The 16,916-nt window shown below is 41.9% G+C and overlaps 1 protein-coding gene across 6 annotated transcripts in view; it reads left to right on the top strand.

Annotated features, from left to right (window-relative positions):
* LOC123764749 (very long chain fatty acid elongase 7) overlaps positions 1-15,072 on the top strand; it is a 142,451-nt gene extending 127,379 nt beyond the window's left edge. For all 6 annotated transcript variants that reach the window (XM_069302569.1, XM_069302570.1, XM_069302572.1 and 3 more), the window contains exons 2-9: positions 3,055-3,187; positions 3,406-3,701; positions 4,430-4,510; positions 5,121-5,177; positions 9,151-9,256; positions 9,733-9,905; positions 11,637-11,762; positions 13,083-15,072. In XM_069302569.1, coding sequence (XP_069158670.1) covers positions 3,100-3,187; positions 3,406-3,701; positions 4,430-4,510; positions 5,121-5,177; positions 9,151-9,256; positions 9,733-9,905; positions 11,637-11,762; positions 13,083-13,373 — 1,218 coding nt within the window. In that variant the 5' untranslated portion in view covers positions 3,055-3,099 and the 3' untranslated portion in view covers positions 13,374-15,072. The remainder of the gene's footprint in view (positions 1-3,054; positions 3,188-3,405; positions 3,702-4,429; positions 4,511-5,120; positions 5,178-9,150; positions 9,257-9,732; positions 9,906-11,636; positions 11,763-13,082) is intronic.
* The last annotated feature ends 1,844 nt before the right edge of the window (positions 15,073-16,916 follow it).

Here is a 16,916-nt window from a genome sequence, read left to right as displayed (position 1 = left end):
TTGGTAATTGAAATAGACCTCCTAACTATACCCTACAGGCAATCCAGGTAGTTCTGGAGAAAGAAATCGTTTCTTACAATAAGTTGAGACGGGTTTTCACCTCTCTTTACAGAGCCTCGATCACATCCCTCCTTCTTGACTTGCGACATCTCACTCACTGTCTCTGTGCTCAAGTCCTCCCTGAAACTGGTCCAGTTGACTTCACCCCCCCTCCCCCATCACCCCCCCCTCCCCCATCACCCCCCCCTCCCCCATCACCCCCCCCCCCCCTCCCCCTTCACCCCCCCCTCCTCCTCCCCCATCAACCCCCCACCCCATCAACCCCCCAACCCCATCGCGGGGGGGTGCTGAGGGTACCGTGTTTGTTCTCTTATCAACTACATTGTGCATTACCATTTCCTGTTTTACAACTGTTTTACATCTTACAATAAGTCTCAATTTATTGTAAGTCTCAATGTATACAAGCTGCCACTCTTTATGGTGTTGCTTAATTTCCGCGTCCCTTACTGTTGCATGTTGTCCAGTTGTCATATAACACTTAATTCGTTGTACAACTTGTTATTTAACACTTTGATGCTCGTGGAACCCCCATCCACCACCAGTGATTGTATAAGTGCCCATGATTGTATTGGTGCCCGTGGAACCCCCATGCACCACCAGTGATTGTATAAGTGCCCATGATTGTATTGGTGCCCCTGGAACCTCCATGCACCACCAGCTAGTGTATAAGTGCCCGTGGAACCCCCATGCACCACCTGCGATTGTATAAGTGCCCATGATTGCATTGGTGCCCATGGAACCTCCATGCACCACCAGCGATTGTATAAGTGCCCATGGAACCCCCATGCACCACCAGCGAGTGTATAAGTGCCCATGATTGCACTGGTGCCCATGGAACCTCCATGCACCACCAGCGATTGTATAAGTGCCCATGGAACCCCCATGCACCACCTGCGATTGTATAAGTGCCCATGATTGTACTGGTGCCCATGGAATCCCCACCACAAGACACTGTAGTGACGTAGCGGCGGAGAAAGCCGCGCCGCCCGGCTGGGAAGGGAGGCGGCCGGGCGGACGGAACAGACTTGCTTCTTTTCTTACCTGTGTTTGATCACCTTTCTCTTCTGTAAATTTAAATTACCATCCGGTCAGAGGTCATGTTAATGGTGGTATGCGCGAGTGCTCAGCGTGCTGGCGCTGTACATATTTATAATAAGTGTAAGACTTTCTACAAGTTAATTTTTCTTTCAGTCAACCCTAAAGTTGTTTGAAGAAATCGTCTTCTAATTAAACTAATATGCAGGAGCACTCATTAGTCAGAGGAACTGAAGCCATAAACAAGAAAATAACAGGGAGTATGCAGTCATATTCAATAAAACACACACACACACACACACGGGCATTAGGGGGTGATGTGGTGGAGGCTGACTCCATACACAGTTTCAAATTTAGATATGACAGAGCCCGATAGGCTCAGGAATCTGTACACCTGTTGATTGACGGTTGAGAGGCGGGACCAAAGAGCCGGAGCTCAACCCCCCGCAAACACAACTAGGTGAGTACACACACACACACACACACACACACACACACACACACACACACACACACACACACACACACACACACACACACACACACGCACACACACATGTATATTACACAGTGTGCAGTAGACGCCAACCTCACGTTGTGTGCGTTAGGAAAGTACTGTCATATATAAATGCTGTTCTCAAGAAAAATTCCCCCATTTTGTACCCGCGAGATAACGTTAGTTTTTAAGGGTTGACACATATGAATCTTCTTGTTTGAGAAGCTGTTCACTTGAGACAGTCACTCAAACGATGAGTGGATCCGCCCAATAAACTCGCCCTTCGGGTCAAAACTTAAAAAAATAATAATAACTTCTGTCCCCAGTTAGCTGACAGAGAGCGCAGAAGCTCTTTGTCTGTCTCACCACCACTTTTTTTTCTCAAGTTTTCTTGCTGGAGAAGAAAAATTTCCCCATTCTTCTCATCTTGATGATCTGACCTATGACCCGTGACCTCACTGACCCCTCATCTTCCCTCTCTCTCTCCCCATCTTGTGCTTTTAACCTCCTCCCTGGGGCCTTGGTCTCATGACCTGTCAACCACTGGAGTTATTAAGCTGTGATACCGGTGTATGGCCCACCTGCATGTATGGCTTAGACCTAAAATACACAAACTCTCTCTCTCTCTCTCTCTCTCTCTCTCTCTCTCTCTCTCTCTCTCTCTCTCTCTCTCTCTCTCTCTCTCTCTCTCTCTCTCTCTCTCTCTCTCTCTCATTTTTACCATGAATTTTTAAAAGATAAATACTCTACTTTTTACCCACATAATGGAAAAAAATTTTGAATTCATCTTCGAGCCAAAATGTTTGCTTGATTCACTTGAATTTTGGATTGTTAGATGTCAAATATGCCAGAGGCTGAACTGATGATTGCTGACGGATTTATGTCTTGACATAATCGTCCTGACTAATTGTTTTGTGGTTTAAGGTCTTTTTGTTCCGTCTGAAAACGTTTGGCGTTTACGTTAACAGGTAGAGTATGGGGTGCACAACAAACTACCGTTCACTGGATGAGTATGGGGTGCACAATAAACAACCGTTCAGAGGATGAGTATAGGGGGCACAATAAACTACTACTCACATGAGAGTATGGGGTTCACAATAAACTAACCACGGATGGCGGTATCAATGAATGTTACGGGTGTAGAAATACATTCCAAGGTTTTCCAAGAATTTGGAACATGTTAATTCGATCGGTTCGACGTTATTCAAATTGTAACAACCCATTTGAGCAATCACCAAACTATATCCAAGAATGGAGAGCGTAGAGCATCGAGGCGTCTTCAGCTCTGCGTTTTCTTTAGCCAATGGCATACTGAAACCTGCTTCTTCTAAGAAAAGATAAATTTCTTCCAATATTTCAAGAATTACTTGAAACAGTTATAGTTTAGACTTAAGTAGAAATTCTTCAATTGCAGTACTCGGTCCGGACACTAGTTGACTGACTATTGAATCTCTTCTCTCCAGGTGAAGTGTTAAGAGGTCCTCTGGAGGATCAGGTACGTCCCTGACATGGCTCCGTCACACAGCGACCAGAGGACCCCCAGCATGGCGCCTTCCCCAGCCCCCCAGCGCATCTCAGACCAGGAACAAGATAAAGGTATTCTGTGTGTGAGCTTCGTATATTTCTCCTGAAGATAGCCATGAATATTGGCGCGTACAATGAGACCCCAATAATGTGATGTCTCTATGAGGAAATATTAATGCCGTACAATGGGATCGAACCCGCGTTCTTGAGCCATTGGGTATCCAAGAACGCTGATTCGATCAACGCACGTAAAATGTTTGTTTATATTCGAGATCACTGTTTTGACAAAGATGCCCTGGAGGAGCTACGATCCAATGGGAAATGGGCGGCAGGAATAACGATCCTCAGCTTCATGTACGGGGACCTGACGGTGGCGAGCCAGCTGCCCCCAGACCCCCGTCAACACTCATGGCTCCTCATGAAGTCCCCCTATCCGGCCCTCATCGCCTCCCTCCTCTACATCGCCGTCGTCACCTGGTGGGGGCCCCTCTACATGCGCTCCAAGCAGCCTGTCTCCGGGTTGAAGCGTGTTATGATTGTCTATAACGCGTTTCAGGTCGTGTTTTCTACCTGGATTTTTTATGAGGTAAGAAAAGCCCTCATTCATAAGAACATAGAAAATTCTGAGATCGATGGTTTCTTGAAATTAGTCAACATTTTTGAAGGATTTTGCCATAAGTGTAACATTTTTATTTGATCTGGTAATTCCAACATCCCGAAATATTGTTTAAACTACAAAGTCTGTGTTAGAGTTATCAGTTACAGTTAGAGTTATCAGTTATCAGTTAGCATCAGTTTTTTTTATGTTAACTTTGAGAACATTTTTATATACCGTCTTCAATAGACTTAAAACAATAAGAATGTAAATACAAACTATTCTAAGCATCGATTTAATATAATAATAAAAAATATATATTTCGAATTTATGGTAAAATGTATTTTTTTGTATTTTGACTTTGAAATTTTTGTCGTGTGATATGAGGTTCCTGGCGGACAAAATAGGTCTGCGTAACGTGAGATGAACGTTGGCTAAGCATTAAATCAACGTTGGTTCAGCATTTAATCAACGGTGCTTCAGTGTTTAATCAACGTTGGTTCAGCGCTTAATCAACCTCGGTTCAGCGTTTAATTAACGTTGGTTCAGCGTTTAATCAACGTTGGTTCAGCGATTAATCAACATTGAGTCAACGTTGAAAAAAATCCTCATTGGATCGATGTTTTCGACGTCCATTTATAATATCAACGTCATTAACTGCCCGTGTGGGTAGCGACAGTTAGGTATTTCCTCTCACATTCCACTGTTTGTGTGACCAGGGTGGCATGAGTGGCTGGTTCAACAGTTACAAGCTCTTCTGTCAGCCATGTGACTTCTCTGATAACCCACAAGCCACGCGGGTGAGTCTATGCTACGCTGAGTTCCGTTTTCTCTCTTTCTGATAAATCAAAATATTAGTTCACAACCGCTTGCTTCCCGGTTTGATTTTCGTTTTAATGGGCAGGGAGTCGTTTGAGCAGATTATCTTGCACTTAATACTAAACTGGTGGTTTGGGAGTTAGGCTGCTGTTGTGGGTAGCATTATTAGTGACGTCAGTCGTTGTTTAAAGGTGGGGGGGGGGGGGTGACCTCGATAAGTCGAACGGGCTTCCGGTCCTCTGCTATGGGGGAACCATGTTTTAAAACCTATGTTACACTTTATTGTTCTTGATGCACTTTGTGTCACCTTCTGCTGCACTTTCGCCCAACCACTTGGGCTGGACGGTAGACCGACGGTCTCGCTTCATGCAGATCGAGCGTTCAATCCCCGACTGTCTACATAAGTGGTTGGGCACCATTCCTTTCCTCCCATCCCGTCCCATCCCAAATCCTTATCCTGACCCCTTCCGAGTGCTTTTGAGTGTACTACCAGCTTTCTCCTGCCGGTAGTTCCCCCTTCCTGTCCCTTCAAGCAGCACAGCTGTCACCTCTACACACCTGTAATTGTTTAACACGTGTGGCCTCCTACAGATGCTGAACATCGTGTACTGGTACTTCTTCTCCAAGTTCATTGACTTCATCGACACTGTAAGTAAATTGTAACTTAACCCTAACTGGCCTTAACCTAAACCAATGTAACCTGACTTTAACCTAACTTAACCCTAACTAGCCTTAACCTAACCCATGTAACCTGACTTTAACCCAACATAACCTAGCCTAACATAAACTAACGTAACCTATCCTAACTTAACGTAACTTAATCTAACATAACCTAGCTATCCTAGCCTAACGTAACCCAACCTAATGTAACGCAACTTAACCTAACGTAATGTAACCAGATTTAACCCAACATAATGTTACCTAATAGTTTGTAGTTTATTTTATTTTTTTGAGATATATACAAGAGTTGTTACATTCTTGTACAGCCACTAGTACGCGTAGCGTTTCGGGCAGGTCCCTGGGGCCAGATTCACGAAAGCACTTACGCAAGCACTTACGAACGTGTACATCTTTCCTCAATCTTTGACGGCTTTGGTTACATTTATTAAACAGTTTACAAGCATGAACACTTCCTATTCAACTGTTGTTATTGTTATAAACAGCCTCCTGGTGCTTCGGAGCTCATTAACTGTTTAATAATTGTAAACAAAGCCGCCAAAGATTGAGAAAAGATGTACAGGTTCGTAAGTGCTTTCTTGAATCTGGTCCCTGGAATACGATCCCCTGCCGCGAAGAATCGTTGTTACAACCAAGTACTCATTTTACTGTTGAATTAAGTAGAGGCTACAGTTAAGGATTTGCGCCCAGTAAATCCTCCCCGGCCAGGATACGAACCCATGACAAAGCGCTCGCGGAACGCCAGGCGAGTGGCTTACCACTACACTACGGAGACTGTTCTAGCACTGACGTGGTCATCCTTTTGCAATAATGACCAACACTTTGATGTTTACTGCGAGGCCACACACTGTGTAGTGAGCACACAGCACTCACCCACACAAGGTGACAGTACTCACCTAGTTGTGTTTGCGGGGGTTGAGCTCTGGCTCTTTGGTCCCGCCTCTCAACCGTCAATCAACAGGTGTACAGATTCTTGAGCCTATCGGGCTCTGTCATATCTACACTTGAAACTGTGTATGGAGTCAGCCTCCACCACATCACCCCCTAATGCATTCCAGTACATTGTGCATTCCATTGCACAATGCATACAGTGCATTCCATTGTATACACACAGTAGTGTGTATACAATGGTAACCAATATACAGACAGACATTCCCGTCTGTCTAACATGGACAGGGTAAGAGATCTGTTCTCTCAACCACAGTAATTACTCAACCACAAAATGTGGTTAATATGCTTCAACAAGCTTTAATTATAATTACGTCACATATATTCAGGAATAATGGGAGGGGAACTTTCACAAGTCGCAGGCATCCTGTCCCCATTGAGGCCACTAGATATGGTGGCCCCTCAAGGTAAATTCAAGTAAATATTACATAGTTTTTACATTATATAGTAAATCTATTAAAGTTTTCGAAATTCTTTGCAGAAATAAAGTGATTAATAAAATTATCATCAAGCAAGCCAAGGGCCCAAGCTGAGCTAGGGGGAGTAGAAGAACTCTTGAAATATACCACAGGTAAAGTTGCCTCAAAAAACGCTGGTCACTATATCAAAAAATGATAATAAGAATAGCTACATGTAAAGTTTCCGAAGAGCTTCTGAGCCGCACGATGCAGCTGGCTAATGGGAGAGCCATATCAAATATATACTTTTCACAAGTATTATTACACATACCAGATCGAATATTATTAATGATATTGCCACTGCAATGGAACCCCTTAGACGGGGAAGCGGAATAATTGATGTGTATATGCAAATAGCAAGTTCTTACTCCAAGAGGCTCAGTGAACATTATAGTTTGTACAATAACAATGTCCAGAATCCCGTACATAGTTGTAAGATGCTAAAAGGCTGGTGATGGAGAGTGATGTTTCTCGAGGGGACTTGATCCCATCACAACATGTTAATGAGTGAGCATATTGTCGTGTACTCTGTTTCCAGTGTCATACGATCTGTTTCCAGTGCCATACGATCTTTTTCCAGTGCCATACGATCTTTTTCCAGTGCCATACGATCTTTTTCCAGTGCCATACGATCTGTTTCCAGTGCCATACGATCTGTTTCCAGTGCCATACGATCTGTTTCCAGTGCCATACGGTCTGTTTCCAGTGTCATACGGTCTGTTTCTGGTGTCATACGGTCTGTTTCCAGTGCCATACGGTCTGTTTCCAGTGCCATACGGTCTGTTTCCAGTGCCATACGATCTGTTTCCAGTGCCATACGATCTGTTTCCAGTGCCATACGATCTGTTTCCAGTGCCATACGATCTGTTTCCAGTGCCATACGATCTGTTTACGATCTGTTTCCAGTGCCATACGATCTGTTTCCAGTGCCATACGATCTGTTTCCAGTGCCATACGATCTGTTTCCAGTGCCATACGATCTGTTTCCAGTGCCATACGATCTGTTTCCAGTGCCATACGATCTGTTTCCAGTGCCATACGATCTGTTTCCAGTGTCATACGATCTGTTTCCAGTGCCATACGGTCTGTTTCCAGTGCCATACGATCTGTTTCCAGTGCCATACGATCTGTTTCCAGTGCCATACGATCTGTTTCCAGTGTCATACGATCTGTTTCCAGTGCCATACGATCTGTTTCCAGTGCCATACGATCTGTTTCCAGTGCCATACGATCTGTTTCCAGTGCCATACGATCTGTTTCCAGTGCCATACGATCTGTTTCCAGTGCCATACGATCTATTTCCAGTGTCATACGATTTGTTTCCAGTGCCATACGATCTGTTTCCAGTGCCATACGATCTGTTTCCAGTGCCATACGATCTGTTTCCAGTGCCATACGATCTGTTTCCAGTGCCATACCTCCAATAGATCTTGTATCATCTGAAAACAAGGACACGTGTGATTCTGTCGCCTCCGCCAGGTTGTTGACATACCTCTCACAACTCAAGTGTTGTTGTTTAAGATTCAGCTACCGAGAACAAAACGTTCCATGAAGCACGGGCTATGGTGAGCCCATTACTTTCTGTTTCCTCCCAGAGGGGTATTACCTCATCCATCCCAACACTTGCTCAGTTGTGTGTATGCGTATGTATCCGTGTGTTAAAAATATAAATATATTTGATAATGCATAAAGAACTCACATTAACGTGATGTATCAAAGGGAAAATCAGCTGAAGGCATGATAAGGATTCGAACGTGAATCCAGTGGTGTGAGGTCTGTGCTTGGGAGTACCCCCAGGGTGCTCATTCGAACCCTTCTCGTGAGTTCGAATCCAACTGTTTTTTTCTCATAATATTAATAATACTTGATTTAAATAAAATATTAGAGGTTCTGATTATACTGTCTCATAGTAGGTATATATGTTTTGTATAATTGAGTCATTCCACAAGCGAAGCATTAGTCTAGATTATCTGAACAATGATGACGTCTGTTTGGTAATATGTTTATTGTTTGTGATGTGTGTATGTATATATTAACACGATGTACTGAACGGGGTGAGAATAGCTTGAGCTGCCTCATCCCTTTGTGTGTATTTTACCACAATAAACTTATTTCAATTTCAATTTCAATGATGACGTCAGCGACGAGTGACATAAACGTAGCCGTTTATGATATGATGATAAAGATATGATGACCAAAACCACACATTAGAAGATGAAGAGACGACGACGTTTCGCTCCGTCAAGCGAAACGTCTTCGTCGTTTCATCATTTTCTGACGTGTGGTGGGTTACTCATCAGTGATGACGTCATCTGGAGTTTCCACCTGTTTAACACCTGTGGACAAGATCTACTAATGATCACTTACTATATCTTTCGGTTAAAGTGCAAACTTGTGTTGGCAAAGACACTTTAAACGTGGAAATACACCTCAAGTAGTTCGCATGACTCCCCTGTGTGATGTATGTTCTTCAGGTGTTCTTTTTGTGCTGAACATCTTAGATGGTTCTCATGACTCACCTGTGTGATGTTCTTCAGGTGTTCTTCGTGCTCAACAAGAAACATGAGCACATCTCGCTGCTCCACGTCACTCACCACTCATTGATGCCTTCGAGTGTGTGGTTTGGCGTCCTATATCAACCAGGTGAGTCTCTCCTTACTCACACGATGAGTCACATTAACGCGGTTGAAGAAATGAAGACCAAACCACAGCTCAGAAGGCGGAGACGCGACGACGTTTCGGTCCGTCTTGGACCATTCTCAAGTTGTGTGAGAGAAGAGAGGAAGGTGCTAGCAAATATATAAGGTAAGAGAGAGAGAGAGAGAGAGAGAGAGAGAGAGAGAGAAAGATGAGAAGTGAAATGCAGGTAAGAAAGTGATGTGAGGAGCAGGTAAGAATAAGGAAAGGATAGTCGCTAAAGAGGAGGATAGTACCGTTATCGAGGTTAGGTTGGCCCGGTCTCCTGCAGGGACGAGGTAAGTGGTTGTCAAGGAGCTGATGGATCCGGAAGCAGGGATAGCAGTGACTTCCTGGAGCCGTTGCGAGAGTATATATGAGTAATTAATCCCTCACCTGATGAGGGTTTGATGATAATAACAGATCCCTATATATTCCCCCAGGCGGTCACAGCACCTTCATGGGGTTCCTGAACGCCTTCGTCCACGCCGTCATGTACTCGTACTACCTGCTGGCGGCCATGGGGCCCCGAGTCCGTCCCTTCCTCTGGTGGAAGAAGTACCTCACCACCCTCCAGATGGTCCAGTTCACAGCCATATTCTTCCACTCTCTCTCGGTGAGGACAAAAGTGTAAAGACACTGCAGAAGGCCTATATGAAGCAGTGATTGTTGACTTTATAGTGGCATCTGGTGGTATACATTCTCAAAATTCCCACAGTCGGGGACAGCAAGACACCTACACATTAGAAAGAACTTTTTCAGTGTCAGAGTAGTTAGTAAATGGAATGCACTAGGAAGTGATGTGGTGGAGGCTCACTCCATACACAGTTTCAAATGTAGATATGACAGAGCCCAGTAGGCTCAGGAATCTGTACATCAGTTGATTGACGGTTGAGAGGCGGGACCAAAGAGCCAGAGCTCAACCCCCGCAAACACAACTAGGTGAGTACAGACCTTGACAAAAATGAGTTCCCAGTTGGGCTCTTCGTTGACCTGAGAGAGGACGTCGATACAGTAAACAATTAACTATCTCTTACTTAAACTTCACCATTATGGAATCCGAGGCCTTGCTCTGAACTATATTCGATCCTATCTTAGTGACAGACACCAATATGTAGCCATCAATGATATAACCTCCTCCACTATACCATTAACCGTAGGAGTGCCACAGGGCAGCATCCTGGTACCTCTCCTATTTCTTATATACATCAATGATCTGCCTAATGTCTCTAACATTCTTAAGCCTATACTATTTGCTGACGATACTACCTTCATCTAATCTGACCTCAACACCCACACACACTAAATAATGATGTAAATAACGAATTAAAAAAAAAGTCCACCGTGGATGTCAACCAACAAATTCACACTAAACATAGAAGAAATTTACTATATTTTATTTGGAAGCAAATATCAAATGAAATTCAGCTTCAGATAGACAATGTTAACATCAGCAATAATAATGATGGAAAGTTCCTTGGTATATACATAGACAAGAGACTCAACTTCACCACCCACATAAAACACAGCCCAAAAACTCTCGGTATTCTCTCTAAAATCAGATATTATGATTACTCCCTAATCTATCCCCCATCTTACATACGGTATCTGTGCATGGGGTTCAACCACTGCAAATTACCTCAAGCCCATCATCACTCAGCAAAAATATGCTATCAGAACAATAACAAACGGTGTCTTCAGACAACACACAGCCCCTCTATTTAAATCCCTAAACATACTAAACATACACTCACTCCACACATTCTCTTGTGCTATTTAGTGTACAAAACCTTGTTCCTAAATGCAAATCTTGATCCGAAACTCTTCCTTGACAGATGTAATAGAACTCATGATCACCACCAGACATAAATATCTCTTTGATATCCCCAGAGTCAAACTAAATCTGTGCAAACACTCCACCCAAATAAAGGGATCCAGTCTATGGACTTACTCCCTAACGAATTACAAAGCTGTCCAACCAACTGGTTAGCTATGTACAACCTGCGCCTTATTCAAAAGTAAAACCAAAAAGTACTTAAATTCATCCTCATAGTTTCCTACCTTGTGCTTCAAACTCGCACTGTATCATATGATATCCTCTTCCCTATTATTAGTGCCTTTACGACATGCAACTTCACCATTGTAATCAATGAGAAAATCCACAGGAGCCGTGATGCCTCCTGTACACGTTTATATATACATAGGGACATATACACTTTTCAGTGTGTATGTCCCTGTGCTCATCTAGTGGTGCTTGAGGGGGGGTCGTGCTTCGGCTCTTTGTAGGGAAGAGAGCGAGAATAATGTATGTTTACTAGTGATCGAGGCGGTGACTTATGTATTTCAGCTGATGTTCCTGGAGTGTGATGTGCCGTCAGTGTTCGTACGGTGGCTCTGTGGCTTCGCTGCTCTCTTCTTCATCCTCTTCACTGACTTCTACATCAAGGCGTACCGGAAACGCGGCAAGGACCAGGTCATGTGAACTCCCGTATTTAATATGTAGTTTATATTTTATGCTTTCAGGACTAAGTTACAAAACAAACAAGTTTAGTTACAAAAATAGTAAGTCAAGTTTAGTTACAAAATTCAATGCACATCTTCACATCAACAATGGGCTCGAGACCGACCACAAGTACAGTTTCTAAATTAAGCAACTGACATATGTGGAGAGCTAGTGTCACAATTGATGTGTTTATCCTGTACACCGCCCCCCCCCCATCTAGTGGGCAGCGGTGGATAGGTTACAGTCACTTAGTTACTATATACTCAGAGAAATGTGTTACACCTTTTTTTTGTTTATGTGTCTCCATTTAGGGAATTATAAAATAATTCGACAGATTCGTGAGTTATTTCCTTCAAAATAAGAATTAAAAACAGAGAACAAAAATTCATATTTCCTTGGATAAACAGAAATTCATATTTTGTTATTAACAAGCATAGGTAAACACAGTAATGGGCTTCTACCCTATTCTATATGAAAGATTACACAGTGTAGATCAAAAATTAAGTATAAGTTCATCTAATACTCCCATCTCACAGGATGGTTAGTCATACATGGAATCAGGGGAGAAAATACTTGCCTCATTACAGAAACAAACCAACTCTGTCTAAGCAACTAGCTATAAGTTCATCTACTATAATAATTACATTCTGATATTGACTTAATACGTTCTGAAATTTGAAGGGAAGAGTTACCCCATAATTTACAATTTTCTCTTATAGGAAGAAGTGGAGAGCACAATAAATATGGTAAACTAAAGAAAAAACATTAAGTTGTCCCAAATATAAATTTTTAATAACTATGTGCATGATAATGTCATGTGCTCTTAAAAAAAATAATAATTAATTACTATTATAACGCAATTTATATTTTTTGGCGCGAAAATAACCAGAGAAATATCAAATCTTCTAAATTCAAGGTACAGTATCTATTAGCCAAAACTAATTGTCATAAATTTATTTAGTGAAAAACATAATTGACATAAGCTGCACTCTAAGGATTGTGGTGTTCATCTCAGCCATACAAAGTTAGCTGCAAACTTTGTCAGATTCAATCTTATTCTCAAAATTTGGTGTTATGATTCCTAGCTATATTGATCTTTTGATCTATAGTCTCCACCAGTCATTGTAAGTAGTCATTATTTTATTTTGATACGTACTTATGTAGACACATCATTAATTCAGAGACTTTAGTGGCTAGTGACTGGACTAATTACATAGCTGCATGTTTTACCATAGACAGATCCGCATGCAAATTAAAACAATTTAATGTGACAAAAGTTTTATATTTTAGGGAGAAGCTCGAGGAAACGGAAGAAGAGACTACCTTACAAACATGTGTTACATTGGTGCGCCAGTCGGGTTAATAAATGGTATGTCTAACAACGTCCCAAAGCAGATGACCAACGATATCTTCCACAGCTCATCCTCGGATATTGCAAATGGCGTTACCAAGAGGTCACCCAACAGTATTCCCGAGGACTCAAGTAATGGCGAGCCTGTGGGTGCGTCCCTCTATGTTCCTCAACACCTTCCTCCACATCTTCAGGAAAACATGAGATTGCGAAATCTAATCAGACAGTAGGTGATTGGGTTCCTTTCGGTGCTGCTCATTCCATAAGGGACAAATCTGGGCAAATGACGTTGGTGTAACATTGAAACATCGTTGATTTAACGTTAGTAGAGCATATTGTGTCCAGTGGATTATATTTGGTCCTCTGGCAGCTGTGAGATGCCATTGATATCTGCTAAGACCGCCACCAGATGCCTCCGCAAACATAGGTGCCTGCTAAAGCCACACGCAGACGCCTACCAAGACTGGTTATGTCTTGTCAACCGAGACAAGACCACCACACAAATATCAAAGCAACATGTCGCTTGTCACAAAGATGGTTTATTGCGAAACTTTCTAGATCTCAAGATCAACATTCTAAACATTTGATCTTAAGGTCAGTTCACAAGGCACCTCAGATCTTAAGGTCAACTCAGGAAGCACTACATATCCTTAAGGTCAATTCACGAGGCTCTCTAGATCTCAAGTTCAACTGAAGAAGCACTCTTAATCTTAACAATTTACAATGTTGTCGTAAATGATTGTTTACTTTTCATTGTGAAAGCTTTACATGGATTTTCAGAATCAATGAATCGTTTCTGATTAAAATAATGTAATAAATGAAGGTTTCCTTTTGCTTGTACTAAGTAAACTATAAGCGAGGGACCACTAGGAACTGATATTATTAACATTTTCACAACACAGTTGCTTAGTTATAATTGTCTCATAATTTCTAGATATAGATACTAAGTTAATATCCAATCATAGAATAGATCTTAGTTGACAGTCTTTAATTACTTTTAGGTGAATCCCTTCAGTATTTTTTTTTATATTGTAAATCTATTTTAAAATCAATTCCAGACAGGGTTCACTTATATTATTAAGAAGGAACCTGTTGGATCTGACTGTAAGAGTTAATGGTTTCCCATAGTCGAGGATAGGAAGCCTGTGTAAGCTTAACGGAGTAGCGAACCTATGGCACGTGTGCCCCAAGTGGCATGTAAACACACGAGACACATGTGTGTTTAGCTCTCGGTACCCAACAGTCATTGGCATACTCGGCTCACAACTAATTGGTAATCGGTTCGATTCCTGTATAGGACGTAGCTTTTATGGACGTTTTTTTGTACATTTCGAAGCCTCTGTTTCACCCTAGCAGTAACTAGGTGCCTGAGAGTTGGTTAACTGTTATGGGTCATCTTGGGGAAGGGTGTCGTACACCCTTCGCGGGAGGGGCCAGATGAAGAGGCTCAGGAGGGGCGGGGGGTCCTCGTCGAACTTGATAGGCTTCCTGTTTCTTGATAGGCTATGATGAAGAAAACGATTACAGTGCAAAGCTCTTTGTGATTTCTTGTTAATTTTGACCACAATGCAGCAGTATTTTTTTAAACCCATTTATTGTCTCTTTATTATTTTCTATATACTCGCCTAACTGTATTTGTGGGAGGTTGAGCCACGGCTCTTGGGTCCCCACCTCTCAATCCATAATAGACTGGTGAATAGATTCCAAAGCCAAGGCTGTGTCATAGCTACATTTAAAGCTGTATATGGAGTCTGCCTCCACCACTTCATCTATGTATCCGTGCCTAAACACATTTGTTTAGTTAATATTGCCACTGTATTATATTTACGAGTTATGTTCCCTCCAGATATGTCTATAGCTTACAGGTACTGCGGTATTAAATATACTGTTTTATACATTGTAAATCTTATAAATATATTAGCAATGTTCCTGGCTGTTTCTGTTCCCTAAGAAATTATTTTGGAATTAGTTGAATACTGTTTCCCACCAAGATAAAGTGTGGGCCCTTGTAGATGTTATAAAATAATTACTCAGACTTAAGTAAAGTATTTATGTATACTTAAGTCTGTAAAGTGCATTAGATTATACACTGATCATAAGTGTTACTCAAGGGATATATACACGGAGAGGTATACCCCACTTGTCGGGGAATATAGTCAATAACTTGCTTATGAATAAGTGCATATGTGACATACTAATTTATTGTGAATATTTGAGTTTACCTTAAAAAGTTGAATAGAAAACACCGACCTAACCTAACCTTCTTAGTATGTTAAGATATTACAATTAGTACTGAACCTATACCTATATTGATATTATAGTTTTATAAAAATAATAAAACAAAACTAAAATATTTAAATAAATTGTAAAGTAACTCAGGATATTGTCAAATTTTGTATAAAATCTCTATTGTTTAATTAAACTGAGAGAAAAAGTTAGTGCTTTGAAAAAAAATATGGCTCGGAGTATGTCACATATATACCTATTTATAAGCAAAATAGGGACTGTAAGCAATAAGACATATATGTGGTGCGAGAGCAGGTTGCAACCTACACAGGAAGTTGACTTTAGTCCTGGACTATGTTCATGACTAAATTATCCTCGCTGGTTTTCAGTAAGGTATTGTGATGGCGTTAACAACCCTCGGGAGGTTAATAAGCTAATAACGGCAGTCTCCGTGGTGTAGTGGTAAGACACTCGCCTGGCGTTCCGCGAGCGCTATGTCATGGGTTCGTATCCTGGCCGGGGAGGATTTACTGGGCGCAATTCCTTAACTGTAGCCTCTATTTAACACAACATTTGGATGAAAAAACGATTCTTCGCGGCAGGGGATCGTATTCCAGGGACCATAGGATTAAGGACTTGCCCGAAACGCTACGCGTACTAGTGGCTGTACAAGAATGTATGTAAGGTTTAAGCCCAGCACTAAACCAACATCTCTACATCTGGGCACCTGCTGGTTATTGCAACATTTGCAGTAATGACTCAGTCGATGCCTTAGCCAAGTCGTTTATGGAGCTCGGAGAAGTCACTTTGGTACCCTGGGGGCCACTGCTCTCTTTGGGAGGGAAATCGTGACAACTGACAACTGTGGTGAAGCCAGTGGATTTAAGTGCCTTACGCACTTAAATGCACCTTCACTGACTGGTCGAACTCCAGTAGAAAAGGAGGTCGTCTCCACCTCAGATGTAATGTCTTCATGCACTTCCAGCCCTGCATCGTTTACTGCCATCTGCAACCACTGCAACTGCATCCCTGTCAAGCACTTTCTTGCCTGCCAGTACCACGTACCTCGCTTCACATCCTCCTCTTCACCAGTACCTAACAGTGCTCTGTGTGACATTCTCCTTGAAGCACCTGCTAGATGACAATCAAGATGTTGTTGACGCCTGTTATCATCTCAAGTAATCCTAGTTATCTCCTTCAGGTCTGGCACTCAATCTAATTTACATGTGAATAATTTAGTGTGTACTACATGTACACACTAAAACTTATTACTACATGTACACACTGAAACTTATTAACTTTTTCTACTAATCACAATTACTTTCTTTGTCTGAGTAAATAAATGAATAAGCAGTGGCATCACCTAAAACAAACTCTCACACACGGAAAATTCCTAAGATGAATGTGTCTAACACTACAACTTACATTATTACACTGAGAGCGTTGCATATAATTAGAGGACAGGGCCGGATTAAGACCTTAAGAGACCCTTAACACTTAACAGACTGTGGTGCCCCAATATATATATCTATTTCGAAACATAAACA

The sequence above is a fragment of the Procambarus clarkii genome, chromosome 48 (genome assembly GCF_040958095.1).
Source record: "Procambarus clarkii isolate CNS0578487 chromosome 48, FALCON_Pclarkii_2.0, whole genome shotgun sequence".
NCBI classification, from domain to species: domain Eukaryota; kingdom Metazoa; phylum Arthropoda; class Malacostraca; order Decapoda; family Cambaridae; genus Procambarus; species Procambarus clarkii.
This window is presented reverse-complemented; position numbering and strand designations above follow the sequence as displayed.